This window comes from Primulina huaijiensis, chromosome 2 (assembly GCF_012295235.1).
Source record: "Primulina huaijiensis isolate GDHJ02 chromosome 2, ASM1229523v2, whole genome shotgun sequence".
NCBI classification, from domain to species: Eukaryota; Viridiplantae; Streptophyta; class Magnoliopsida; order Lamiales; family Gesneriaceae; genus Primulina; species Primulina huaijiensis.
Genome location: NC_133307.1, coordinates 21158116 through 21184993, shown reverse-complemented (window position 1 = coordinate 21184993; position 26878 = coordinate 21158116). Strand labels below are relative to the sequence as shown.

The following is a 26878-nucleotide window of genomic DNA, read 5'->3' as shown; positions in this document are numbered from 1 at the left end:
AATACGCTAAGCTTGTTATTGATGTATTTACAATGGTTAAATAGGACTAAGTGGAAGTTATCCTGATGTCTATTTTTTATTTCTTTTTTCCTTATTATGAAATGTTTAATAAAAATTCAATATGTCTTACTTTGTTAATATTAAACTTGTACCTAATTTAATCTCAAAATCTAACTAAAGGGGAGGATTGTCTAAGTTAATATATGAAATTCCCAGGAACTCTATCTAACTGATTTGAGATATCTTAACACCCCCTTATATCTAGGAATAAAACTGGAGCGTGAAGACATTAAAGAGTGATCCAACTATAGACAATCTAACACATAACGGTGAGCATGAGCTCTGATACCATGTTAAGATTGAGACTTGGATCTAACTCAACCCAAAAGGCTAGCGCAATGGGTGGAGGATTGTCAAATTCCATATATGCAACTCTCATAAACTCTATCTAACAAATGTTAATGGACATCTTAACACACTCCTCTCACGCAAAAAATAAAAAACTGGAGCATGAAGACATTAATGAGTGGCTCAACTATGGTCAGTCTAAGACATAATGGTGGGTATCAGCTATGATACCGTGTTAAGATTGAGACTCGAATCTAATTCAAACCCAAAAACTAACTCAAGGAGGATGATTGATCAAGTCCATATATGCAATATAATTCTCAAGAACTCTATCTAACCGTTGTGGGATATCTTAACATACTTGTGACATGACAAATATTTTCAATGTAACATTAAATATAAAATTATCTAAAAACTTGAAAGAATTATGATTCCATGCAATATGAAAATCAATCAATCATCCTCTATAAAATAAAAGATCCAGTCAGTTTTACATCACCAAATTGCAACTGATTAGCACAGCTAAAAAGATCATAATTAAGCCGCCAATTGAATAAATTAAAATCACTCAATATAATCTCAACTAATCCACCAGCATCGCTTTCAAAGGACCAAATTGATAGCAAACTCTCTTCCTTTAATATGTCATAAAAAATAATATTATGTTGCACTCTTACGAAAGGATTTCAAGAATGAATTTGAAATAACACTCATATTGTGTATATTTCAAATCCATCATAATTATCATTATATCTGTATAAATTTAAAAATTGACGTATTTGAAATTCACCAAACATGGATGAAACACAAAGTTTCAAATTCTTCAATTCAAATGCACCCTTAAATTAAAAATATGAAAGGTGAAAGTTATGATAAATCCTATTTGGAAGTAATTGTGTTTTAGTATCTTAAATATATTTTATAAGAGCACACGTAGAACGAACGTATGCGGACCGAGATAAGAATGAAAACACAAGTGGCCGGCCCAACAATTTAGAGTAGTTGGTGAATAATTAAATGAATTTCTTGGAAAAAGAAATTTTTGACTACTCAATTACACTAATTCGAGTGGTTGTTTGTGACGGTTTCTTGAGTTTTCTTTGCGTTTCCGAAAGATTTCATGTAAGGTTTCAAGGGAGAACGTTTCATATAGCTTTTGAGATATTGCTATGAGTTTTCAAAAAGATTGGAGGAAGTTCAAACATGTCATTACCACAATCAAGGGGAACTTGAAGAATAATTTGCACCAAATTCCAAATATCGACTTAAGTTTAAAAAGAAAGTCATTTAATTGTTACAATATAAGTGTACATTTGTATCATTTAATGGAGGATTGTTTCTCCTTTTTTATGTGGTCAAATTTTAGCTCTTGAATCATCAACACAAATCAATTTTATTAATAAACTCACGTAATCTAATTATATTTGGATATCTCACGAATCTTTATCTGTGAAACGGGTCAATACTACCGATATTCACAATAAAAATAATATTCTTAACATAAAAAGTAATATTTTTTCATGGATGACACAAATAATAGATCCGTCTCATAAAATACGACCCTTGAAACCGTCTCACACAAGTTTTTGCCTAATACGAAATAAATCATTACAATTTTTTTGGTTATTAATTGAATACAAATCGATATATTTTAACATGCGATAATATTTTTTTGTGTTGAATATTATTAACATAAATTTGGACAAATAAATTTAATTATTCATTAATTTATAAATTTTTTATTGAATAAATATAAAATTATATATTTTCGACATGTTCGATCTGGATTGTACTCGACGGGTTCGCAGGGCAGGACAGGTCTCGTGTTTGACCACACCCGCCCAACCCGGAGCCATTGACATCCCTAAGTGATTCTGAGGTGTAGATTTCATCGAACCTTATCCTTTTTTACCTTTTGTTTGCAGTTAAGTATACATATAACACGAACTATATATAATGTTTACTCTAGTCTATCTCGATCTCTTAAAATAGGGGTAGGTATGTTAAGATTGGAACTTGGACCTAACTCAACCCCAAAAGCTAGCTCAAGAGAGGAGGTTTGTCCAAGCCCATATATACAATTCCCATGTATTTTATCCAACCGATGTGGGACAATTAACACACCCCTCTCATGTCCAGGAATGAACATCTAGAGCGTGAACTTTACAAATGAGCCAACTATGGGCAGAACGGGTGGTCCAACGCATAACGGTGGAACCTGAGCTCTGATACCATGTTAAGATTGGAACTTGGACCTAACTCAACCCCAAAAGCTAGCTCAAAGGAGGATGATTGTCCAAGCCCATATATACAACTCTCAGGTATTTTATCTAACCGATGTGGGAACAGGGTACAACTTTAAAAGAACACAACATAATGAATGATCACATTAAGGAACAAAACAATTTTACAACATGCTTTCCCAATATAAAGAAAGATAAATGCGCTAAGCAAGCTCAGAATGCCTGAATCATTGCCTTATTGTTTGCTGGCGAATATGCGAATCATTCCTATTCCAACAGCAGATAAAGATACGAGGGTCCCTATGCAGTACTTGATCACATCATACTTTGCTGCTTCAATTTGAGCCCTCAGTTCATGGATTTCCTATAACAGTCAATAATCCAATAATAATAGAGAATTAGTAATTTTAGTGTTTTTACTGATGACAATTATCATTTTTGGCACTAAAATGTTGTATAGCCAACACATTTGATTCTTCATGCTAAAAATAGTTAATTTTGTAGTCAATTCTTTCCTTAGAAACTATTTTTGCTAAAAGTATGCTGGACATTTCTCCAAAAAGAAAGTGATAAACTTGGAATCATCATATCGAATTCCAAAGTTTATCTTGAGATGGGGTTATATTTTTAATTTATGAAATATCAGTCCAATTTGAACCTACTAAGACATACAAATTACATGTAAAAAATATTACTCGTACCAATAATACTCACAATTTTCAGAAAAATGATAACATGTGTTGCTGCTCGAACAATAGTCACATGAATAAAAATGGAAGCAGCAACTAAGAGACTAAATTGGCCACTTAGGAACAAGAAAATGCTATTTTTCTATTTAACATGTGAAGTAAAATCACTTCCTAAACGCAAATGCAATTTTATACAAGTAAAAAAAAATGAAAAACTCACCCGATCAAGCTTGTTTGTAAGGTTTGCTGTTTCTGCACTCTGATTAGCAAGCTCATCACGAATCCGACTTTGTTGTAAAAAAATTAATTAAACGAGAACAATGGCATATAAAGTAATCAGTGAGATGAAAATACATCCAATTTTATTCTCACATCCTTACCTTCTTTCGAGATTTAAATCTAGGCGTTGTCCAGCAGTAGCTTTGTCAATTTCATACCTATCTCAAGGAGCATTAGTCAATTGACTGACTGTTGACATAGTTCATGCAAAAATAAAAATGGGATTTAATAAAAAGACAGACCTTAGTTCACCACGCATTTTCTCAATATCATTTCGGAGCTTTTCAGCCTCGCGTTGAAGCAAAGAAAAATGATGGTCCTGCATCATCAGAGGCAGCAAAATGGATGTGAATGATTGTGACTTCGTAATTTCTAGCAACTATAAAACCGTTTGACATATTACATATTTGTTTCAATTGACCCTAGGATTTAACTTTTGTGACTCGTGCTATTGGTCTTCCCTATGATAAATGCACAAGAACTTCTAATTTTGAATTCAGTTCGTGATCTAATGTTCACTGGTTTGATCAGAAATGTTCACTCAAAAGTTGATGCTAACCTGATGTTCATTAACTTCTCTTTTTACCCTTCCACAAAATGTTCATGATTTGGTAAAATAAACTGTTCAAACAGTTTCAATTCCCTCATCGTAAATTTCTAGGCCATAGGTTAGGCTTTTAGGGGAGTTCCCATAAATTTTAGAATAAATTGATGAATGTGAAATGCCAACAGGCTTTTTAAAATATCAGGTTAAAAGATGGTGGAACTTGAAATCTCTGGGACTTGAGAGCACTTAAATATGTAACGAGTTTCTCCTCAGTTACATATGAAACCATTTAAAAGAAAAAATGACAGCATTTTTACATGATGCGATAGCTTTACATGACATTCATATTGGTCATACAAGAAGACGTCCTCAACTAAGAGTTCAATTAGAACAAGTGTAAACCGTGACCATCTGCATTTCCCCAAAAGGTGTAACAAACATCTTAAAATCGGGCACTGAAAACAACAAACTGGCAAACAATTGAAACAAAGCTACTCCTAATCTGGGTACCCTATACAAAAATGAAGAAAAATTGATGTCAAAAAAATTTGGATACAAAAAATCATTAACTTCATCCTTTTTCATGCCTTATGTGATGATAGCCCTCAGCCTCCAATATCCAAGAACAGAGATATGTTTTCATGTTTACATATCTAGTTAAAACACCTAAACCATAAAATGAAAGTCTTCTTTGCAAACAAGCAGCAGATTCAGCACAAAATGGAACAAGAAACAAATTTCAGCTAGTGCATTTTGGGGATAGTTCCTTCACCCCAGGCTTCAATTGATCAACATCTTAACTAAATAATTAACCTCTATCTAATGGACAACACTTGCAATATGGGCCCTCTAACCACTCTTGCAATATTGGTCTTCAGAAAGGGTCTCAAATTCAATAACTTAAAACTAAATCGTTGCTGAGATTATAAATGAGTCGGCATTTAGTAGATCAGTTTCTGACACGGAAACAATTTCATACCTGAGAACTTTGTATTTCAGACTTAAACTTGGAAAGACTGGCTTCTTGTTTCATCTCAATCTACAATAACAAAAATTAAGGAAAATTTCCATCTAAACACAGGAAACTAAAAGCTAAACCTTACATCACAATTTACATAAAAACGATTTGAGTGTTCAATGAAAATATATGCACTGGAAAACATTGGAAGAACTCTTACTCGCTGCATCTCGGTTCTTGAAATAAGATTTTGCGATATATTCTCCAAACTGTCATCCAAAACCTCAGTTATAGCAGATGTAATTGCCTCAGCATGCTTTGAAGGTATGCCTTGTGCTTCTAAACTCTTCACCTGGCCACAAAACAGAAGCAACTAATATTCACCCCTCCTTTAGTTTATTTTGCTACTATAATTAAGGGTAAGAATAAAAACCTAGGAAGAAGTACAGACTGCCATTTACTTATTAACAGTATAATCCCATCACCAATTGGTAATCAGTGTTCAAATAATGTTGGATAAGCCATTCGCCTAAATGCTGAATGCATCCAGGCATTTTACTTTTACACTTTAATTCTTATCTCAAGCAAAAGCAAATTAATAACACACGAACATGTAGAAGAATAAACATCATAAAGACATTTTCCATATCATTGTCAAACATTATTGATTAGAAATGGAAACTGATATGCTGTAGGTCACCCTTCAATTTTTTTGGCAAAAACAGCATTTGACGCAGTAAGTAAACATGAGTTGCAGCCAGAATTCCGTAATGAAATGAAGAATCGGGATTAAATCACCACAGCATCTAAAAAAACCAACCTTGTTAGTTTTCAGAAGACCACATCTCACAATCACTATTACCTTAAAATGGGTAGCTCCATTCCTCGTCGCAACAAACAATAAAAGAAACATTAACCAAAAGTTAAAAAAGATACCAGCGCTAGTGTGTCAACAAGATAAACGCGTCTTCCACTAGGTTTAACGAGCTGAGAGATCTGCCTGTAGTCCAATCGGTAACCATACGAATTCGAGGACAACGAACCGTAGGATTTGACGGAAAACCGCCCAGATTGAGGCCTATTTACCGACAAGCCTCCAGCATTGATCTCTTGAAACTTTGACAAACGAATCCACAATTGAAGCGCGCGTTTACGCGCAGCCATTAAAATTCCTCGAGAAAAAAAATCTAAATATTGGAGTATTCCTCAGATTCCAAAGAACGCAACTTCTGAAGGATCAAAAGTGCAAAATCAACCGTTCTCTTGGTTGCAACAAATAATTTTTCCTACAGAGATGGGGAAATGAAGGAAATTTGAAGAAGAAATAGTCTGCTGAGGGCGGAAAAAGAAGAATTTCGGTGATTTCAAAAATTGTAGAGGGCTGCGGAAGAAGCTGATCGTCGTTGGTTGGCGGATTTTTCCACTTAATTAAATATCATCAGCAGCGTAATAACAAATGTCCGTGTTTGGGGTAATTTTCGGACAGTCGTTTTTAGTTATATTTCATCGAAGACATTTTTGTTTTAATTTTGAGGAACTTTGGACTTTGTATATAAAAGTCGCGGATTTAAAAATACTAATAAATATAATTTTTTTAAAAATGTTTTTATAAAATATTTTGAAGTTTGGATATATATTAATTTTTTATTTTTAAATAGAAATATGTTTATTAAAATAATGTTTGAATAATAAATATTACATGATTTTGATTTAATTTAAAAACAAGCATGTAATATTTTTGCATATTACTAACTAAAATTTGTATGTTCTAAATAATTTTCATAATTTTTTTTTGTCATCTATAAATTAAATATTAAATACTTTTATATTTTACCCAAGCTTTATTAGGAGTATAGAAATTATTCTTCAATTAATTTTACAGACACATAAAAAATGTTGAAATGTAAAAAATTTTGATTTACAAATAATTTTTAAATTTTTGGAGTAAAAATACAAAATATATTAAAAGTGAGATTTTTTTATTTTAAATCAAAATTTTACCAAATATCTAAAATTTTAGAACATAAAAATATTAATTTGAACTATATTAATTTACATAGAGACATAATAAATTTTAAAATTAACCCATATATATTTTTTTATGTTCTAAAATATTTATATACAAATTAACTATAAATTTGATTTTAAAATAACAATTTACTAGTACTGATATTTCTTTCATAATATAAATTTTAAAACAAAATTGAATTAATATTTTAAGCCACAATAAAAATAAGACGATATGAAGTAGACTATTAATAAAAAACATAGGAGTGTTAAACAAAATGATTCAAAAAATTTGAAATAAGAATAATTAAAATTAATGAAATATTTAATTAAAAGTATTTTTAATATTTATTTTGTGTATTTTTCTAAATCTAAAGATATTGTAACTAAACAAAATAAATAACTAACATAATTTATGATATAAAAATTGATGATGAAATATATTTTAACAAAAATTAGAGTCACGTGATATGGTTCACATTGTAATTCTCCAATAACATTTTATTTAAAAAAAAATACCCATTTTATCTCAAAAATCTATTTCTCAAAATATATATCGTAATTTATGTATCTAATCTATTTTAGAATTTTTTTTAAAAAACTTATAAAATTGATAATATTTTGAAAACTTGTGATATAACTCCCTAAAAAAGAAAGAAATACAATTAATTTTTAGACAAAATGATGCTATTTTTTTAAAAAAATATATATCTGTACTATATATATTTAACCACAATATTTATTTATACTAGTTATTCTGCACACGCGATGCGTGTATGTACAGTCTTTTTTATCATGATCGATGGACTAAAGTGAAATTTGACAAATTATGGAGGGACTAAATTGATATTTGAATTGTTGAAATAATTAAAAAAATGTGTGTTGAAATTTAAAAAAAAAACAAAAAACAAAATTGTAATATTAATATCATATAAAATTAAAGTTAGAAGAAAAAGTTCGTGTCTTTACTATATAGTTATTATCATATCTCCAATTTTAATAAAATAGAATAGAAGTTTAGATAATAACTTGTGTTTTTTTTATTTTTATTTATTTATTTTTTATTATCTAATATAGATTATAATTTCACTACAATCTATCCTACCCTTGCTTTTGAATCACATCCGTCTCACGAGGCTCTCCCTCGTCATATCCACTCCTTGCCTCCATTTGCCCAAGCAGCGCGCCTTCGCTTTACAACAGGTTTCTCCCTCTTTCTTCTTCCTTCGTCTGACCGTTGGGAATCCATCTGATTTTTCATTTCTTCACTTTGATTTTCCGGATTTGTTTATGATAAATTTTGTTTTATTCACTTATCTTTCTGGGTATTTTGTAATTGTGAATGGTATGGTTTTTGTTTTTTACTTTTAATGTTCGTTGATGGTTTATTCTTCGGAGGACGTGTAATCATGGGCTCAGATTTGTTTTAATTTTGAGATGTGTAGTGTGATTCGAGTCATTCGACTCATAGTCGTTTTGATTGGTTGATGTCTTTTGAGCTGTTTTTGGAGCTACGTTTGTGTTTATATTTCTCAGAATTTATGGTGGTTCCTGGTTTTCGTCACGATTACATTTTGGGGTTTCAGATCTGTAGTTTGAAGAGTAGCTGCTAGTTCTGTTTTAGGTATCTTGAAGTTTGTTAATCTGGATTCACCCATTTCTTGTCTTAATTGAGTTACGAATAGACTTGTTTATATCCAGAAGTTATGCATCATAACTATGGTTTGAAATCTGTAATTTGATGACTAGTTGTTGGTTCTTTTTTGGCGCCTTGGTGTATCTTAATATGGGTAGATTTTCCGATGTTTTGAGGTGTTATTAAGGTATTTTTTTTAGGGATTTGTACTTAACTATAATGTTTTCATTTTCCTTACTCAGTGATTGTTCACTGGAATAGTAAACATGGTATTAAATTTTTTTATGATATTTAAGGTGTGTTGTGGTTAATTTGAATAATCTTGTTTCCTGTTTTCTCTGCTATTTGTTGTTCCGAGAAATTATAATTCATAATTATGGTTTCAGATATAATTTGATGGGAAGATGTTGGTTCCATAGTTTTATTATGAACCGGAATTCCAGTCAATTATAGTTTAGTGTCCTGCCAGATGCCATCCAGTGATCCATGAACATGAGGATCGTTGATCCCATAACATGGGAATGGATATCTGATCTTTTTGTTTTGTTGATAATGGGAAACAAATTTGGTCTCAAAATTAAAGAAAAGACAAATCAAATGACAGCATACTTTATAAATGAAGGTATCGACTGTTTAGTAGTTATAATTTGTTAAATTTACTGTAAGATATTAAAAGATCGGTTAATTGAATGAAGGCTAAAGATTAGATAGAAATTTTAATGTTTTGTATCCCATTGAAGTGAACCACAGTAGACTCCCCTGTCAAAATTAACAGTTTGCTGTTCTTTCTGATTCTTCCACTTATCTGTCTAGTATGAGAGTGTTGACAATTTGATCACTGTTTAATAAAACCATTCAAGAATAAAAAGTTAACTGTGGAGATGGTGTGAGCAGCAGAAACTCTCAACATCTGAAGGCTGGAATGTCTGAAATTGAAATGAAGTAGTGTTCAGCTTCTGTTATTAGTTGTTAGATGTGCTACAATATCAAAGGAGATGCTTGTAATACCAAGGATGTCACTGGTACATGAATTTTTGAATTCAAGAATTTAATGGTGTTGGTTCTATGTATGTGATTGATGTTGGGTGGTATGCGTATGTTGAAATATTATACTAGTGTGGTGTTGGATTTTGGTGTTTCAAATCATGAAGGTAAGGTGAAGATTTTCTGGGACTCATTGACATGGTATTGGATGTATGGTTGTGGTGGACAGGGAAGAGGCAGCAGCTGTGGTGTTGGTGATATCGTTGCGCGTAGGTATTGATTTGTTGATTGGGATAGTTTTGAAAATGAGCTTAGACAACCGAAGCCGTAGCAGGAGCAGAAGCAGGAGCCCAATGGATCGTAAGATCCGTACTCAGCGCTATTCCTATCGTGATGCACCCTATAGGCGGGATTCAAGGCGGGGTTTCAGGTTATTTGGTCTCAATTCATTCCTTTTTTTGTAACTCTTTTCACTCTTACATGTGTTGGTTGAGAAGGAGGGGGCAGTTGATGTATGGGATCAACTTGAATGGAAGCAGCTCCAATGTCCCTGGTTGCTAGATGTCTTTTGGATCTTGCTTGAATCTCCTTCTTAACTAAACCGCTTTTAGAAATTCATATGAATGTTTTTGGTTCCTCGTGCTTCATCCTTCACTCCGATCCCAAGTTATTAAGAAAATACTAGAAAAAGCTCTACAAAATGGATTGAATTATTTGTGTTTACTGCCTTGTTCTTCCCTATGGCATTGCAGCATCATGAGATGGTGTCCTTTTCCATTTATTTAGAGAGTTTTTCATCGGCTGTTTCCATATATTTAGAGAGTTTTTCTTTTGCAGTGAGAACAGCTTGTGCAACAACTGCAAAAGGCCTGGCCATTTTGCGAGGGAATGCCCCAGTGCTGCTCTCTGCCACAACTGTGGTCTTCCTGGGTAAGTGCCCTTACCCTTGCCGTTCAAAGATACTGTATGTGTATAATAATGTTGTAACAGCTAGTATCTCATTATTATTTTTGAGAAATTGAGTACGCATACTTGAAGTTTGGCCCTTTTAATAGTAAGAGGTTCTCATCTTCTTGATGTATTTAGAATCCAGTAATTTTTTCCTTTTATTATTGTAAAACATTTTTTGAAGATGGTAAACGTTTCAATGTTTAAAACCTGACATAAAATTTTTATGATGTGTCTCCATAATTTTTTGAAGATGGTAAACGTTTCAATGTTTAAAACCTGACATAAAATTTTTATGACGTGTCTTCGTAATGCATAGGAAAAATGATTCTTGATATAGTACTTTTTTTCCTTGTGTCAATGCTTGTCCACTTCACCTTCTGGCAGTGTGAAGCTGCTTCGTAATAGTAATAGTCTGCTCCGTTTGCCTTGAGACACACACACACACACATATGTATATATATTAAATTTCAAGTCTAATACCACTTGGCTAATGATGTTCTATTTTAATCTTTTACTTCAGTTTTATTTATAATTTGGACTCACCTGCCCTCTGTGGAGAGAAGTCTCGTTATTTTTAACCTTCCACGGTGATTTGAAATTTGAATCAGGCATTTCGCATCAGAATGCAACACAAAAGCTCTTTGCTGGAATTGCCGAGAACCTGGCCACATGGCTGGAAACTGTCCAAATGAAGGCATTTGCCACACTTGCGGGAAAGCTGGGCATCGTGCCAGAGACTGCACGGCTCCTCCAATGCATCCTGGCGATATGAGGCTGTGCAACAACTGCTACAAGCAGGGCCACATGGCAGCTGACTGCACTAATGACAAGGCCTGCAAGAATTGCAGGAAACCAGGCCATATAGCTCGTGACTGTCAAAATGATCCTGTCTGCAATACATGCAACATATCTGGGCACATGGCGAGAGACTGTCCCAAGGGAGGCCACCTGTTCGAAGATAGGATTGGTGGGATTCGTGGAGGTGGGTTTCGTGATGTCGTGTGTCGGACTTGCCAGCAGGTGGGGCATATGAGTAGGGACTGTGTTTCAATGACTATATGTCACAACTGTGGGGGAAGAGGGCATATGGCATTCGAATGCCCATCTGGGAGGTTCCTGGACCGTCTTCCGCGAAGGTACTAGAAGAAGAAATCTCTGTGGCCTGTGTTAGACAAATCGTTGTTCTCTTTTCTAGCTCTATGAACTAAGTTGATGTTGCACTTTTTCCTGATTTTCAGTCGAACCTCATTATAACTTTTTATTACCAAGACAATTTATGAATCATGTACGCGGTACTCGTTCAAGTCGAAGAGCATTTAGCATCTGACTTGTCGAATGGTGCTTTATTCCCATGATGAGTATTTGGCTTGTATGAGAGAGCTATGTTTATGTTACATGGTTTGTGTGGAGATATATCGATATATCTATTGTAACATAGATTGTTAGATAGTTGCATCACAATATTGTGCGGCCCATATCTTTGCTGACTAGAAAGTTAACGGTATGTAATTGTGAAAAATTAATATTTGACATTGCGCAAGAGTTTCACATCTCAGTCAAGATTTTGAAATTGTACAAATTCAATAGTGATGTTTTAATTTTTGTACAACATAGATATCTGCATAGAACAGGTACGGTGGTTATATTCTCGCTGTCCCAACATATTAGGAAATATCTTGTACTTTTTTTTATTATATTTTCTTCAAAATCAAGCTTACGTCTTCAGCTGTTTGTGTCGGAGTTGATACAACCTATTTTGTTTTTTGTTTTTTGTTTTTTTATCGGTTTTCTAAAATAGATGAAAACGAAGCCATGGAAAAAGAAAACTTTAAGTAAATCATATTAACCGTGAAAAAGTGTTTTAGATAAAAATTTTAAGTTTTTTTTATTTATCATAAATTAACTTTTTTTTTAAAAAAATTTAACTTTATATTTTAGTATGAGCTTTACCTTTTTCACGCTTAATTTCATATCAAATCAGTTTAAATTTATAAAGTTTGAAGCGCATTTAAACCTTAGATTTTAGTATGTATCTTGATTTGCCAGGTATGGACGAAACATGATGCAACTAAAATTTTAGTCAATAATATTCACATTTATTGGTAAAAAAACAAAATGTAATTTTGTGCCAAAATTTAATATTTGAATATTTAAATATTAATCCACTTTGTGTTAAAATATTGGGATTTATATACTTTTCATGCCAATGAACCCTGTATTATTGTTTTTTTGGTAATATTATTGAACTTTTGAATGATCATCATAAATCATAATAAATTGGCAGCCCCTCCCCTGCTTAGATTTCAATTTGTAAGCATAAACCCTAGTTGCCCATATTTCTCTTGAGAGGCCTAGATAGATTCTCACTGATGTCCTCATTTTCTCAGGTGGTGTTAATCGTTTTCGAACTTTTACTCCAATTTTTTGTGGCGTTTAACGAAAATGGAATGATTTGATATGCATTCTTGGAAGAAATAATGGAATTGTAACGCGGTAGAGATCAGGATTTGGTGTAGGTGCCATTTAATGAGTTTTGGGTTGAAAGAGGTTCTGATGAATTCAGGGCATGGAAAAACTCGAAAAATGCACTGCTTGACAAGCTAATTTACGGTTTAAATGACCTCGCTTTGAGTCCAACTTTTCACTCACATTTGTTTTTATTGTTTCTTGTATAGAATACTAAGTTCTATGGTTCTTGTTTTTCTCTTTGCATGTTTATATAGTTGCAAGGTCTCTTAAGTTTCTGACTTTTGGTTGTATGGATTGGTCTTCATTTTGACAGCAGCTTTTGTCAAGCCTCTGCTCGTGATTCTAACCTGTTTGAACAGAGATGGGTGCCTTTGTTTGTTTCATTGTTTTGGGAAACTAATGATTTTGTTGCTAAATCAGAGTTTCTTTATTTAGATAAGCATAATCTTTGGTATGTTGTTTTCTAATATGCAAACTGTAAAATTTTTCTTATTTGTCATATATTGTCAATATTTTGAACGTCTGTTTTTCACATTGGGAGGTTCATTTTACTGTTACATATCAACATTGCTATAATCACGTTTTTGTCTTTTAGGGAAGGGATTTGCAATTTAGAAATACCATTTATAATTTGTTAAGAATATAGCATCCAACGTATGATGAATCTAGCCTTTGCAGAATTTGAAAGCTTTTATGCATACATTGAATTATTGAAGATTATGAAACTCTTTCATATCCTCTTTTAATTAAATTTTTTTTTATATATTTGTGAGATCAGGTCCTGAATAGCTTTTCCGGCGTCCGCATGTTTTTGCCATGGATGCTGGTAATGATATGACAGAGCCTAGTGTTTCTTCCTCGGGTCTCAATTCTGTTGATTTTGGCCAAGGTGGAGCAGTGCATTCACCTGAAGATGTTGCCTGGGCTGATTCTTGTCTTGCAAAAGATCCTGAAGCACTGGAAAACGGATGGAATTCTCTTAGTTATGCATTATTAGAAACTCTCATTTCCCAGCCTGACTCCTCGGCACATGAGATGGATAGTACTCATGAAAGTGACAAAATGGAGGTTTTTTCTTGAAGTGAGGGGACAGGGGATGTGCAGAATCTTGAAAAAGCAACCATAGCTGTTGCATCTAGTGGAAAAGAATCTGAGCCAAGTAGCAGTGATAGTTCAAGTGGTAAGAATGTTGGTGGGTTCTGGTCAAGACAAAACTTAGATGATGTTTTCCTTCCTACGTATAATGAAAATTTGGGAGAACTTGGCGCGTCTGATCCTATAGTGGATATGGTTTTACAAACATTCGAAAAAATGACTAAAATTACATAAAATAACAAAGATAACGGCTAAATGTTGATATTTGAAAACATGGAGTATCAAAATCGAAAAAATACAAATATACAACCTAACTAATTAATATTGCCGTTTTCCTTTATTTTTCATAATTAAATTGATAGTCTGTGTATATTTCAATTAATAATAAACTAAACTATACAGTCAATCACGTGAAATTCATTGAATTGCAAGAAACGTTTCAGGTTTGATCTTATTTTTCTTCATCTACCAAGCTCAGTCGTTTCTGGCAACTTAGACAGAGAAATTTATGGGGGACTTGTAAATTGTAATATTATATCACAGTTGATCATCAGGGACTACTCACAATATTATAAATAATAATAATTATATATACATAAATAATTAAAATATTAAATTCCATTGCTATAAGAGATAACGACTTTTTTCCGAAGTTTATTGATAAAATAAGATGACACGGATATTAAATTCCACGTAGAAACTCATTGAAACGGTTTTACGAGTCAATTTTGTGAAACAGATATTTTTCATGGGTCACCCACGGAAAATACTACTTTTTATGTCAAATATATTAATTTTTATTGTAAATATGAACATGATTTATATGTTTCACGAATGAAGATCCGTGAGACCGTCTTATGAAAGACTTACCATTGCTATAAGAGAACGATTTTTTTACCAAAGTTTATCGATAAAATGGGATGATATGTATTTTAGAAGTAAATTCAAATTTCTAATTTTGAAATAAATATTTACATAAATTTTCTTATGAATGTACTATACTTGCGTTAGTTTATGCTAGAATGTTTCTCTCCCTATTTCAATAATATCAGATCATATGAGTAACTCATATTTTTATATAAGATAACATATATGTTGATGATTCAAGGACTAACATTTATTCATAGAGTGGGTCTCATATGAGACCGTCTCACGGATCTTAATCTGTGAGACGGGTCAACCCTACCCATATTCACAATAAAAAGTAATACTCTTAGCATAAAAAGTAATACTTTTTCATGGATGACCCAAATAAAAGATCCGTCTCACAAATACGACCCGTGAGACCATCTCACACAAATTTTTGCCTTATTCATATTATATACTGAGAAATAGTTCATATATAACATAGAATAATCCGAACACGTGGGTTTAATGCCACCATCCTTCCTCTAAAAGGAAGGGATTTTGAGTTATAAATAACACTCCTCCAATATAAAACGAAGGTAACGTTGTGATCAACGCAACTACAAATTTTCAATATTACTCCAAAATGTCAAACATCTCCATCTTTATATTTTGAGACTTTGAATGTAAAGCCTAAATTGTACAAAGATTTCCGAATAAATGAATTATTTATGCCGAGTCGTCATTTACGACCTTTCCTTTGAAAGAAAGACGTAAATTGTAATTAATTTTTCTTTCCAAAATGAGATTACTCATTTTTTCAAATAGAGACGTTTTCATATTTTTTTTTCCATCTTTCAAAATAACACGATCAAGCACTCGAACATAGTCGCAACTAATATTTTATTTTGTGGGTTTTTTTTTTTTATATAAATATTTCTACTATAACGATTTTGAAATCGAGAAGTTGAATGAACATTTTTTTCGAATATGAGAAACATTCTTCATATATCATAAATTTCATTTCTAAATAGTAAATACTAGTCTTTTGGCATAATATGCATTACATAGTTATATAAAATTCAAAAGATTATAATAAACAAAAATCCAAAGATTTTTCAAAATTTTACTTTGAAAATTTGTTTTTATTAAATAAGTTTTTCACATGATGAGTAATTTTATATTTCGTATAAAGATTTTTTAATTTTTTTTAAAATAAAAGTTGATGTAAAAGTCTAATAGTCATATCTTTTGACTTCTTAATTATCAAAATAATTTTTTGGATGAAAAAATCAAAGTTTTTAAAATAAAATAACATCTTAATTAATCTATTAGACATTAGCCATATTTTTTTGACTTTTTAATTATTAAAATATTATTTTTTTGGATTAAAAAAAAGAAATTTTCAGCCAAACGCACTCATCTCAGTTTGGATAATCTCCTTTTCAGTTTTCACTCTTTGCACTCCAGAGACTAATTAAGTATCTAAGATGTTATTTTAATTTTTTTCTGCTATATAAATAATAAAGATATAATAGTCTTTTTTCTTTAGATAAATTACTTATAAATAAAATACAAACAGATATAATCAAAAGAAAAAAAATGAATTTCATATACACAAGTTTTCGTACCATTTCTATCCATAATTTTACAAACTAAAATTCATCCGTTTTTCGCTTCTCTTACTTTTATATATAATTTAAAAAAATAAATTTTAAAAATTGAGTTATTTTTGCATTAATATTAACTTGATATTATTGATCTTATTAATTTATTAACTAATATCTTATATGTTTCTAATTTAATTTAATATAAACTTTAGCAAGTAATTTAAATATACCATGAATTCTTTTTATGTAATTTTATAAATTAACGTACACGACAAAATAAATTTTATGTATATAGTCTTGGTGCTTCAATAGCTAAGAAGAAAATATTTTTATATCTTGATATTTTATATTGTCAAATTTTAGTTTTAATTAGTTATATATATATTTTTATTTTTAGTCATTTTTCTAATGTGATACGTGTACATAAACACAATCGATGAAAAATGATTAAATTTATCAAAAATAAAAAAATATGATACCAAACTGAAATTTGATCTACCAAAAATACAATTAAAAAATAAATCTTTCGCTGTTGGTGACAGTCGTTTACTTCAAGCTCACATTTTTATATGAAAAATGCGCGGTCAAAGAAGGCAACAAAGCAAGCACGAACCAAACATAAAAAGAATACTTTTGCTGCCTTGATTTCTCCAAAATTTTGTGCGTATCTAGTAACAGGTCCGTTTCTCTATCTCACCACTTCATGCCAACACTCGACTTTTGCCTTTTTTTTTTTTGCTGAAAATAACGTTGTTTCTTGATGAGTACTAATTTGATCGTCACAAGAAATTTTTGTTCTGTCTCATTTTTGTAGGAGTTATTTTGGAAGGGTGGTAAAGGATTATGTCTTTCAGTGGTGGCAGTGATTCTGGGGTACCTCGGAAGGTGATGTTGCTTCAATACCATTTATCCTTCTCGTTTAAGATTGTGTTTTTGCCCTTTAATATGTCTATTTAGCTAAAAATATATATTCTGATTAGGAAATTTGGCCTTGAGCGTGGGCATATACGTTAAAATGCTAGTGGCCCTCACGTGGTAAGATTTTACTTTCTTTTTCCTTTCGATGCAGGCCAATGAAATGGTTGTTTCAATAACTGGAGCAACTGGGTTTATCGGTAAAAGGTTGGTGCAAAGATTGCTTGCAGGTATACGATCATTCCATAATGGTAACTTCATATCAGAATATGCTGCTCTGCATCTTATCTTTCTTGTCGAAATATTTAAAATAATTGACTCAGTGCGCTGATTGCTGGTGTGTTATTCCCCCGATTATATAGTGAATGTGTATAATCCATTTTCTATACATCATCTTCGAAATGCAGATAATCACGGTGTTCACGTTTTGACGCGGTCTAGATCAAGCGCCCTGTCAGTTTTTCCAGGTAAGAATTTAATGAAGTTATATTCTTGAAATTCCTTTTTGTGTTCATTAAAACGGGTTAGCTTAGCACGAGTTTCATGAATTGTGATTGTAAGGCTTGTGAAATGAGATAGATAACACGAATCTCATGGTTTTTGTGGGTTATTATAGAGCTTTTGTTGTAAAATAAAGTCCCTTTCTCGTTTGCTCTTCGAATGAGAAACGAAAAGCTGCTTAAAATCCCTTTTTAGTTTCTTTTCCATTCATCTCTCCTTTTTCTTTTCTTTCCTATTTCGTTCTTTATAAACTTAACATGATCCAAGAATACAAAATTTGTTTTCCGATATCATTTTCAACGTTCTTTCTCATTTTTGTGGAAGTTTCAAAGTCCATCTGGTTTCATAATTTTTTTCTCACGAAATGTTTAGTCGAGGAGTTTCCCAAAGTTGTGATAACGGAGGAGCCGGAGTGGAAAGACTCCATTCGAACTTCGACGGCAGTAGTGAATTTGGCCGGACAGCATATAACCACGAGATGGACTCCTGAGGTATGTTTTGAGATACCTAAAATAAAATTTTATTTTTTGTTTGTTTGATGGTACAACTGGCGAGTACTAGTTCATCTGTGTTTTCAAGTTCACTCTAGGTGATAGCTGCTTCTTTTTTCTTGCAATAAATGATTCTTAAATTGCTTTGGACTTTTTTTAGTACTTTTTACTGTTCAAAATTTGAGTGCATGAGCATACCTGTATAACTTACACATCAAAAGTTTGTTTATGAACAAATTGATCTTAACGCAATGTTTACAGGTGAAGAAAGAAATCAAGGACAGCAGGATTAGGACAACCTCAAAGGTTTGTTTCATTATACTCTAAAAATTTTTGCCTAGTCATGAATTTGATACCTAGAATTAATGGTATCCCCTTGTATTTACTGTTTGATCACTTGAAAAAATTGAATTGTGTAGGTCGTAGACATAATAAATAGTTCACCAGATGAATGTCGTCCAAAGGTTTTGATCAGTTCATCTGCATGTGGCTACTATGGTATGTTTAAATTTCTATTTTCATCTAAGTATTTTGTATTCATTGGATAAATTTGTGATATCCAATTTTTTTGGCTAATGAGATATTGAACCATCAAACTTAAATGGTTTATCATAATGACTTCTTATGGAATAATTGCAAACATAACTCTCAGGCACTAGTGAAACTCTTACATTTGATGAGCAAAGCCCACCGGGAACTGATTATTTGGCTGAGGTATTTGAGACTAAAATTTTCTAGTGTCATAGTTTTTATGACTTGTTTATAAATATCGACATCAATATCCATTTTATATACACGAAGTTTTATGGTTTTCCAGGTTTGTAGAGAATGGGAAGAAGCTGCTCAAAAAGTTAATACAAACGTTAGACTTGTGGTTTTTCGTATTGGTGTTGTACTCGGATTAGAGGGTGGTGCTTTAGGTCTGGTTTATTTCTTTCTTAAATCCTTGTCAGTTTTTTGCTTGGCTTTAAATTGTGTCTTCTTTGTTGCATTCTAAATGCTTCTCTTGAATCGATATACTCGCGTGAACAAATCTACTGAAAGTTTGGATGAATGAATTTTCTTGGATTGGTAATCCACGAAATTAGTGCAATTGATCAAAATCTTCAACTCTGTGTTTGATGCGGCTGCTAGCATCCTGGCAATGAAATAGGTGTCTTTCACACTATTCATACAAGTCGTTTTGATGTTACAACTGATGGGACTCTTGCTGAATCTCTGCAGCTAGTATGATACCTGCCTTCAAGAAGTATGCCGGCGGGCCAATGGGCACCGGAAACCAGTGGTACTGCCCCTAAACTTTGTCTCACAAGCAAAATAAGAACCAGAAATTTGATGAGAGGGTTACATTAACAATCATATGAAACTATATATCATAAAAAATAAATTAACTTTCTTTTTTTCCGGAAGTGGGAGGGCCAAACTAGTACTTCAGAAACAAAATCAACTATGCACTTTGAGCTATGTATCGGCCTCCTTGTTGGGTCTTCCCCTGCTGTTTGCCATTTGTGAACACAATTTTTTGGGTTGTATCTCATGATCTTGTATTCACCGGTCGCTGTGAGTTGCGTCTCTGGACGTCATAGTTTCTTGTTTTTTGAAGCAAAATCTGGCCTTTCTTTTTGTGCAGGTTTCCATGGATTCATATGGATGACCAAATAGACATGATCCTTGAAGCTATGTCCAATCCTGCTTATACAGGTGTGTTTTTTCCTCCATATCTTTTTTGGGTTATGAACTCGTGTTGTGTGGATGATCTTCAAATTGTGACGGGTTAACAAGTGTACTAAGTCCCATACTTGAATCCAAAACTTGTTCCTAAGTTGACTCATATTTAATTAACAGGATTTCAATTGCTTAACCGCAAGTTGTACTAAATGGATAAGATGAGAGGTCTGATTTTTTTATTACACATTTACGTAGAATTGCGATTTTTAAGAGAAGTGGCAAAATATTCTAGCAATTTCCAAACGAACCAAAAGCATTGGTTAGTGATTTTTTAATTTTTTTTAAAGAAACAATGGTTAGATACTCCTTATTAGCTAGGTTTAATACATATTGACTACATAAAAGCTCAAAAGTAAGGTAGCGAGTGAACAAGTGTTTCGTGGGTTGCTTCTTGCTTTTGTTTGTCGGGTAGGACTCTTTCCCGACCAGTTGATGGTAAGCGCAATAGCATATTTCTTCTGGGAAAAATAGATCTCCTTTTTGAGTAGGCAACTTCTATTCCTATGAAGTATTTCAGAGTTCCCAGATCCTTGATCTCAAACGTCTTACAACAATGTGCTTTTCCACTATTTTATTGCCTCGACATCATCCCCATAAGGACAATTTCATCAACATACACCACTAGAACTAACGACCGAGAGGCACTAATTTTTGGGTACTAATTGAAATAATTAAATGAAATTGCAATATTTGCCGGTAAGAAAGAAACTATGGAGAATAGATATATTGGTTGGCATTGTTTTAGTGTGGTCTGGGAACCTAACAGAGAATAGGAAGAGGAAATGAAGGCAATGTATTCTTGATGTATTCCTTTGCATCATTTATTGCCTTTAGGTAATAATGTTATCGATAATTCAACTCTCACGTAGCATATTAAGAGAGTGTTTGAGAGAGTTTTTGTTTATTTTAAAACGATTCTTCTAGATATCATTTATCTTTTTAATTATCTAAATTTTTGTACACACTATTTACATTGTATTTATATAATTATTATTACCTTTTAAATATTTTGTATCAAAATTAATTTATCTTTTTATAATATGAATGCTTGAAAATTAATATAAGATTAATAAAATAACACACAAATTTTTTTGTATAAATGCAGAAAATTATGTAAATTTTTTTTATGAAATGAAAATTATACAAAAATGCAAAATATTTTTTTAAAACTAAATGCTTGTCATAAAATATGATTGGAATTTTATGAGTTCCATTCGAAACTCTTAAAAACGGATAGATAAATAAAATTTATCATTTTACAAAATCTCCAAAAATATTTATAAAAATTAAGAGCAATTGTGTAATATGATAAATTTTACTTTAGTTTTTGGTTAAAAATTATAGAAGTCGAAACAAAAACTGACATTTACGAGCACCTCAAAGTACTCCCACCCAACTAAAATCTTAAAAATACTTCCTAAACTCTTCCAAACACTCCCTATATGAACTGCATGCTGCGTGATTATGTCTGGTACGTTAAACGCAATAAGTCAAAGATGACAAACTTGAACAATGCATTACAAATTAATATTTTACACTAATTAAGCTATGTTTGCACGCAAAATCAAAAATAATTGAATGATAAACAAACATTGCTGACTTGCATGGAATCGACATGGATCAAGCTGAACTTCGTGCAACTTTTCCAACTCTTTGGTGTTCTCCACGACTCTTTTGATGTGTCCTTTGGCTTCAGTCAATCAGGCACGATATTTGTGGGCTTTTCTTCATATTTATGTCATTTTCTCATTCTCAATCAATCTACACACACGAAAATTTAATCGATACACATTAAAATAGGAATGATCAGCTCCACCTAGCCTCCAGATTATAACCAAGAACCTGAATAAAACATGCCAAATAAGCACGAGCAAATGCATGCGAGATAATTCGTACTTATCAGTGAGCAGTTTGAAATACATGTAATTTATTTACAAGTTAAAAAACACTTGAATTGTTCTGTGACAGTTGTTTATACCACTGGTTCCCAAAACTCAATCATGTTGCCCTCGACCTTTTTCTCTCATTTCATCCCTCAAATTATCCTAATTTACTACATCTAAATAACAGGAGCCTTCAACACCTCTGCTCCAAACCCTGTTCGGCTTTCGGAATTTTGCACTCATCTGGGATCGGTCTTGGGTAGACCCTCTTGGCTGCATATCCCCTCTTTTTTCCTGAGATTTGCTCTTAAAGAAGGTGCATATGTGGTATGATCTCTTCTCTCATTCCTCCTATTTAAGTTAAGTCTTAGGTGGTGCATGAGCTGACATATTACAATGTTTGGCACTCGTTTAAGCTTTTGGAAGGGCAAAACATGGTTCCCAAGAAGCTGATGGAACTCGGGTATGTGTTTAAATATCCCAATGTAAAGGATGCTTTGAGAGAAATCTGCCTTGGATAGACTGATTTGGTATATGTGGACTTTAGTACAATTTACGGACTTCCTACTGGAAAATTTTTGTATTGTGTGCGACGAATAAAGATTGATTGGATGATTAATGTGTGGACTTTTGATTTTCTTTTTTTCCCATTCTAAAGTTATTTTTCCATGTAATCGTTCAAAAGAATATTATTTTCCATGTATAATATGAGCCTTGAAAAGGGTATTCTGTATTTTCGACAAGACGACAACAAGCCTCAATGGTCTCAGCGTGCATTTAGTGTTTTAATTCATCTCTGAGACAAATGTGCATGTTTTCCACGCCAAGTATTTAGTATTTAAAATCTCAAAGACATGTTTATGATTCAAGTACGCAAATATGTGGGTGATGCCGAATTACTCTTTTTGGTTTAAACTTGTTTTAACTAAATCAGTTCAAATATATTTTAAACCAAATTTGAATACCTATTATTTTATTTTTGATAGTTTGCGAGCTACGCATATTTTCAATAAAGTTCGATAACCAAGTTTGGATCAACAACTATTGCTCTTCCACAACTTTGAACGATGAAGTTTCAGCGCCAAAATAACATGATAAAATATAAAGTTTATACGAACATATAATCAACCCATCAGTGAGTACTTCTTCCCAGAAAAGGCCTGGAATTTTGGTTCTTCATTCTTTGGCGGCTCTTGCTTGGTGCCTTTTGAAGTGTCCTACAGTATAAGAAAACCATAATGAAACATGAAGGAATTACAAGAACATTGGTTTTTTTTTAAAAAATTTCTTACTTTTAGCTCCATAACTGAAATTATTTGATCATTTACAAATATACTAATACTAAAAATGAAATATCTATGTTGGTTTTTTGTAAGTGAGAGAGATACAATGAGGTGGGGGGAAATAGAGACCTTTGAGGCTTGATGAGAGCGTTCTGTATTTGAGCCAAATACGAGCCTCCCTTGAGAAAGGCGATCTTTACTTAGTGAACTGAAACTTGCTGTCGAAGCTTGCCCACTAGCAGTAAGAGCATCAGTTTTGACGTTTGATGTAACTGGTGCAGGCTGGGTTATCAGAGGATTCCCATCTAACCGTCTTGCAACACCGGTAAAAGGACTGAATTTTGGTCCGGTCTCAGCTGGAAGCTCCAGACCTGCACATCCCAAAATGGGCATAAGATAGTTCAGCTGGTAATTCAAGAAAAATATCGACACATGCCCTTGATATCATAATGCCAAGAAGAGCGCATGTCAATAGGGCAATTATAAAACTTGTACCTTCTGTTGGTGGTTTGCCTTTTGGGATGGATACAGAAGGTTTTTCGGGCTCCTTGTAATCAAGAGGAGGAGCAAAGTCCACTTCACAATCAGTTTCAATAATACTTATGGCATTAGAAGGCTTTGCATCGATGATATCTACGTAATACTTTCTATTATTATAGGCCACCATGATGCTATCCCCAGTGCTTAAGCAGGAATAATTCCTCAGCGTTGTCTCCAAGCTGCAACAAAATTTTAATTGAACATCAAACTTGAATGATGTCTTTACCATAGATAAGAAAACGAAGTTTTTCAAAACAATGCAACATATATGTGGGTATGTGCACACGCACTAGTTTCTTATTCACATCCAATTATCCAAACAAGCAAAACCTGTGTGTTGCAAATTGGGTGCGCTAAATGTTGCACATACGTTTTATGTTCAAGATTCACGATAGGCTTAATAAATCTTATCTCAACACTCACATAGCTTTTGGATTAGAGATATCCAAGAAGTCCTTTGTGTGGGGTTGCAATTTAACATATGTACCCTTGGGAAGAGTCACATTTTTCACTTGTACAAAATCTCCTTCTTGTAATAACAGATTCTCCATCATCTGTAAGATGACATTACAATCAAATGTTGTCCAGCAAAAGTTGTAGAACAACGAGATGTTCTGGACATACCCAGTAAGGCATGTACATCGTGCCTTCTTCTGCAATGAACTCCAGAACCCCACAGTGAGAAACCCGCTCAGTGAAAGCATTTTGAAGCTCAAATAACATAGGATAATCAATATGAAGTGATGCTGTATGATAAGGGCAATTTCAATCTATATTAAACCTTAAAGACCAAAAGCTAGTCAAGCATCGGAAAGGTACCCCCAAAAAAAAAGAACAGTGTGAACCACACAAGAAAGGAGAACTACCGAGACGATCAAGAGCTGATGGAGGCATGATGACTGGAACAAGAACAAAAACAAATTAAAAAAATGAGCCAATGAAATATCCATAACTTGCCAACAATGGTAAAAGCACAAGTTGTTTTACCTTTGTCACCATTTTCTATCTGAGACTGCAAAATCAAGAAAGTGAGAAAATTAAAATCATCCCAAATCTAATAAATTGACAATATCTAAGTAATGCTTGGCATAAATAATAGCAGCAATACTAAGCGTATTACACTATTACTAGTTCTGTTCCAAAGAAAATCTTGACATTAGAGGACATAATCAGAGTTACAAGAGTGCAATATATTAAAGTAGCCACCAACAGAATCGGCAAAAAGACTCTAATTTTGCCTCTAATTGCTTGGGTGGTTTTCAGATCCATGAACGCAAATCTTAAACTTTAATTATAAGAAAATTTTCAATTCAAAACAATATGGTTCAAATCCTCAGTTATAAAAATCACTTCAGATACATTCTTCTAAATCCACTTTAAAAATAAAATGCTTCAATCCAAGAGGAACCCAAAAGTTTTAAAAGGAAGCCTTCCAACCTTGTCAATAAAGGAAGCAGGATAACACCGGTATGTTTGATCAAATGATGCTCCATGGTATCCATATTGACCAAACTGAAATAGAATAGATCACTTGAGATTAAAGTAAAACCATCTGATACCCTAATACCAATATTTTATCTATCGTCATAATTGAAACACAAAATTGTGAATAAATCTAAATCTGAATTCTTTTTCTCAATGCATACCACGTCCATGTTTAATTTATCCCAGCCAACACCAACACGTGCGCAAATATCTCGGTTTTCGCGCAAAAAAGTAAAGAAACTCCCGCGAATTGTCAACTCGGGCAAACAATTTGAACCGTAGAAGCGGAAGCCCAATTTCGGAAAGTTTATTAGGGTTCTAGAGAACTTCAGAATCCAACTCAATCGCAAGTGATTGCAGGAACCAAACTGAAGTGGGATTTATAAGCCTCGAGACGAGAGTTGTAAGACATGGACTCTTTTTATGCACGCAGGATTTCATTGGGCTTGCGACTCTTATTTAACGTAAAGCCCATTTAAAATTGAAATTCATAAAAAGGATTCCCATATTTAAAAAAAATTCACATTTATCAATTTTTTGTGACACACATCTCCAACTCGATCTGATTCATAAAAAAAATAATGACCTACTATTATTTTATTCTTGTATATAAATATGAAAAATTACCATAAAAACCCAGTTAAGAAAGTTTCATATTCAAAACACCTTGTTAACTAACAAAAATGTATGATAATAATTTATTTACTCAATTATGCTTACTTTATTTGATTCTACAATATAAATTCAAATATTTTACGGGGCGAATAATCGACTTACAAATTTTGGAATTCTACAACAAGAGTAACACTCAATTATATTTAAATAAATACTCAATCGAAAATTGTACACACATATATAATGAAAAATATGCTACATTTTATCTAATATGTTTAATTACTCGGTATGAAATTTTATGAAGTAAGTTTATACAAAATGAATAATTTGTATTGAAATTTTCAAGACTAGGTTTTAGGATAAATTTCTATTTTTCAAACACGGAAAATATCCAAAGTGTCATCTAATTAATTTGCTTATTCTGTGTCTTGATCTTATAAATATAAATGATGTTATATTTTGACTTTTGATTTTCTTAACGGAGTGCGGGGTGGGCTCGAAAAATGTTGATACGTCCAGAGTTACGTCCATGGTTGGCAGAAACGGTAGCGGAACGGCTGGAAAGACAGTTCCAGAACGGGAACTAGATCCACCGTGACGAAGTTCCGAGGTATGAACGTTGATGCTTTGGGTCGGCGTTACATAGATAGAAAACGTCGTGTTATCGGTGGAACTCAACGGATCAGAACGGATCGACTAAACACGAAAAGGGCCTTAAAAAATTGGGTCGAGCTCGACCCAGGTGTGACGTGTGAAGAGCTCGACCCACTATATT

At 32.8% G+C, this 26878-nt stretch overlaps 4 protein-coding genes across 5 annotated transcripts; 2 read left to right on the top strand and 2 right to left on the bottom strand.

The window, feature by feature from the left end:
* Positions 1 to 2705: 2705 nt before the first annotated feature.
* Positions 2706 to 6541, bottom strand: LOC140969155 (protein FMP32, mitochondrial-like). The gene is made up of 7 exons (XM_073430424.1): positions 6001 to 6541; positions 5285 to 5416; positions 5086 to 5145; positions 3802 to 3878; positions 3661 to 3717; positions 3501 to 3567; positions 2706 to 2955 (listed from the first exon to the last, which is right to left on the bottom strand). Exons 1-7 carry the CDS (start codon positions 6226 to 6228, stop codon positions 2827 to 2829), a joined length of 750 nt encoding a protein of 249 aa, XP_073286525.1. The 5' UTR covers positions 6229 to 6541; the 3' UTR covers positions 2706 to 2826.
* Positions 6542 to 8152: 1611 nt separating this feature from the next.
* LOC140969142 (uncharacterized) lies at positions 8153 to 12036 on the top strand. Of its 2 annotated transcripts, XM_073430413.1 has the most exons (4): positions 8153 to 8274; positions 9921 to 10121; positions 10529 to 10621; positions 11251 to 12036. In XM_073430413.1, the coding sequence occupies exons 2-4, from the start codon at positions 9997 to 9999 to the stop codon at positions 11783 to 11785; spliced, it is 753 nt and encodes a 250-aa protein (XP_073286514.1). In that variant the 5' UTR covers positions 8153 to 8274; positions 9921 to 9996; the 3' UTR covers positions 11786 to 12036. The 2 variants fall into 2 exon arrangements, with proteins under 2 accessions (XP_073286514.1, XP_073286505.1); XM_073430404.1 differs by lacking the exon at positions 8153 to 8274 and having other exon boundaries at positions 9103 to 10121.
* Positions 12037 to 17244: 5208 nt separating this feature from the next.
* LOC140969124 (epimerase family protein SDR39U1 homolog, chloroplastic-like) lies at positions 17245 to 22923 on the top strand. Its single transcript, XM_073430381.1, has 13 exons — positions 17245 to 17340; positions 17477 to 17547; positions 17732 to 17807; positions 17985 to 18044; positions 18451 to 18569; positions 18831 to 18875; positions 18989 to 19067; positions 19222 to 19283; positions 19387 to 19489; positions 19794 to 19854; positions 20200 to 20270; positions 22368 to 22507; positions 22597 to 22923. Exons 2-13 carry the CDS (start codon positions 17506 to 17508, stop codon positions 22699 to 22701), a joined length of 963 nt encoding a protein of 320 aa, XP_073286482.1. The 5' UTR covers positions 17245 to 17340; positions 17477 to 17505; the 3' UTR covers positions 22702 to 22923.
* Positions 22924 to 23149: 226 nt separating this feature from the next.
* On the bottom strand, positions 23150 to 25909 carry LOC140969134 (uncharacterized). The gene is made up of 9 exons (XM_073430392.1): positions 25650 to 25909; positions 25441 to 25515; positions 24991 to 25015; positions 24870 to 24902; positions 24628 to 24749; positions 24427 to 24557; positions 23959 to 24182; positions 23593 to 23834; positions 23150 to 23397 (listed from the first exon to the last, which is right to left on the bottom strand). Exons 1-9 carry the CDS (start codon positions 25656 to 25658, stop codon positions 23305 to 23307), a joined length of 954 nt encoding a protein of 317 aa, XP_073286493.1. The 5' UTR covers positions 25659 to 25909; the 3' UTR covers positions 23150 to 23304.
* Between the last annotated feature and the right edge of the window lie 969 nt (positions 25910 to 26878).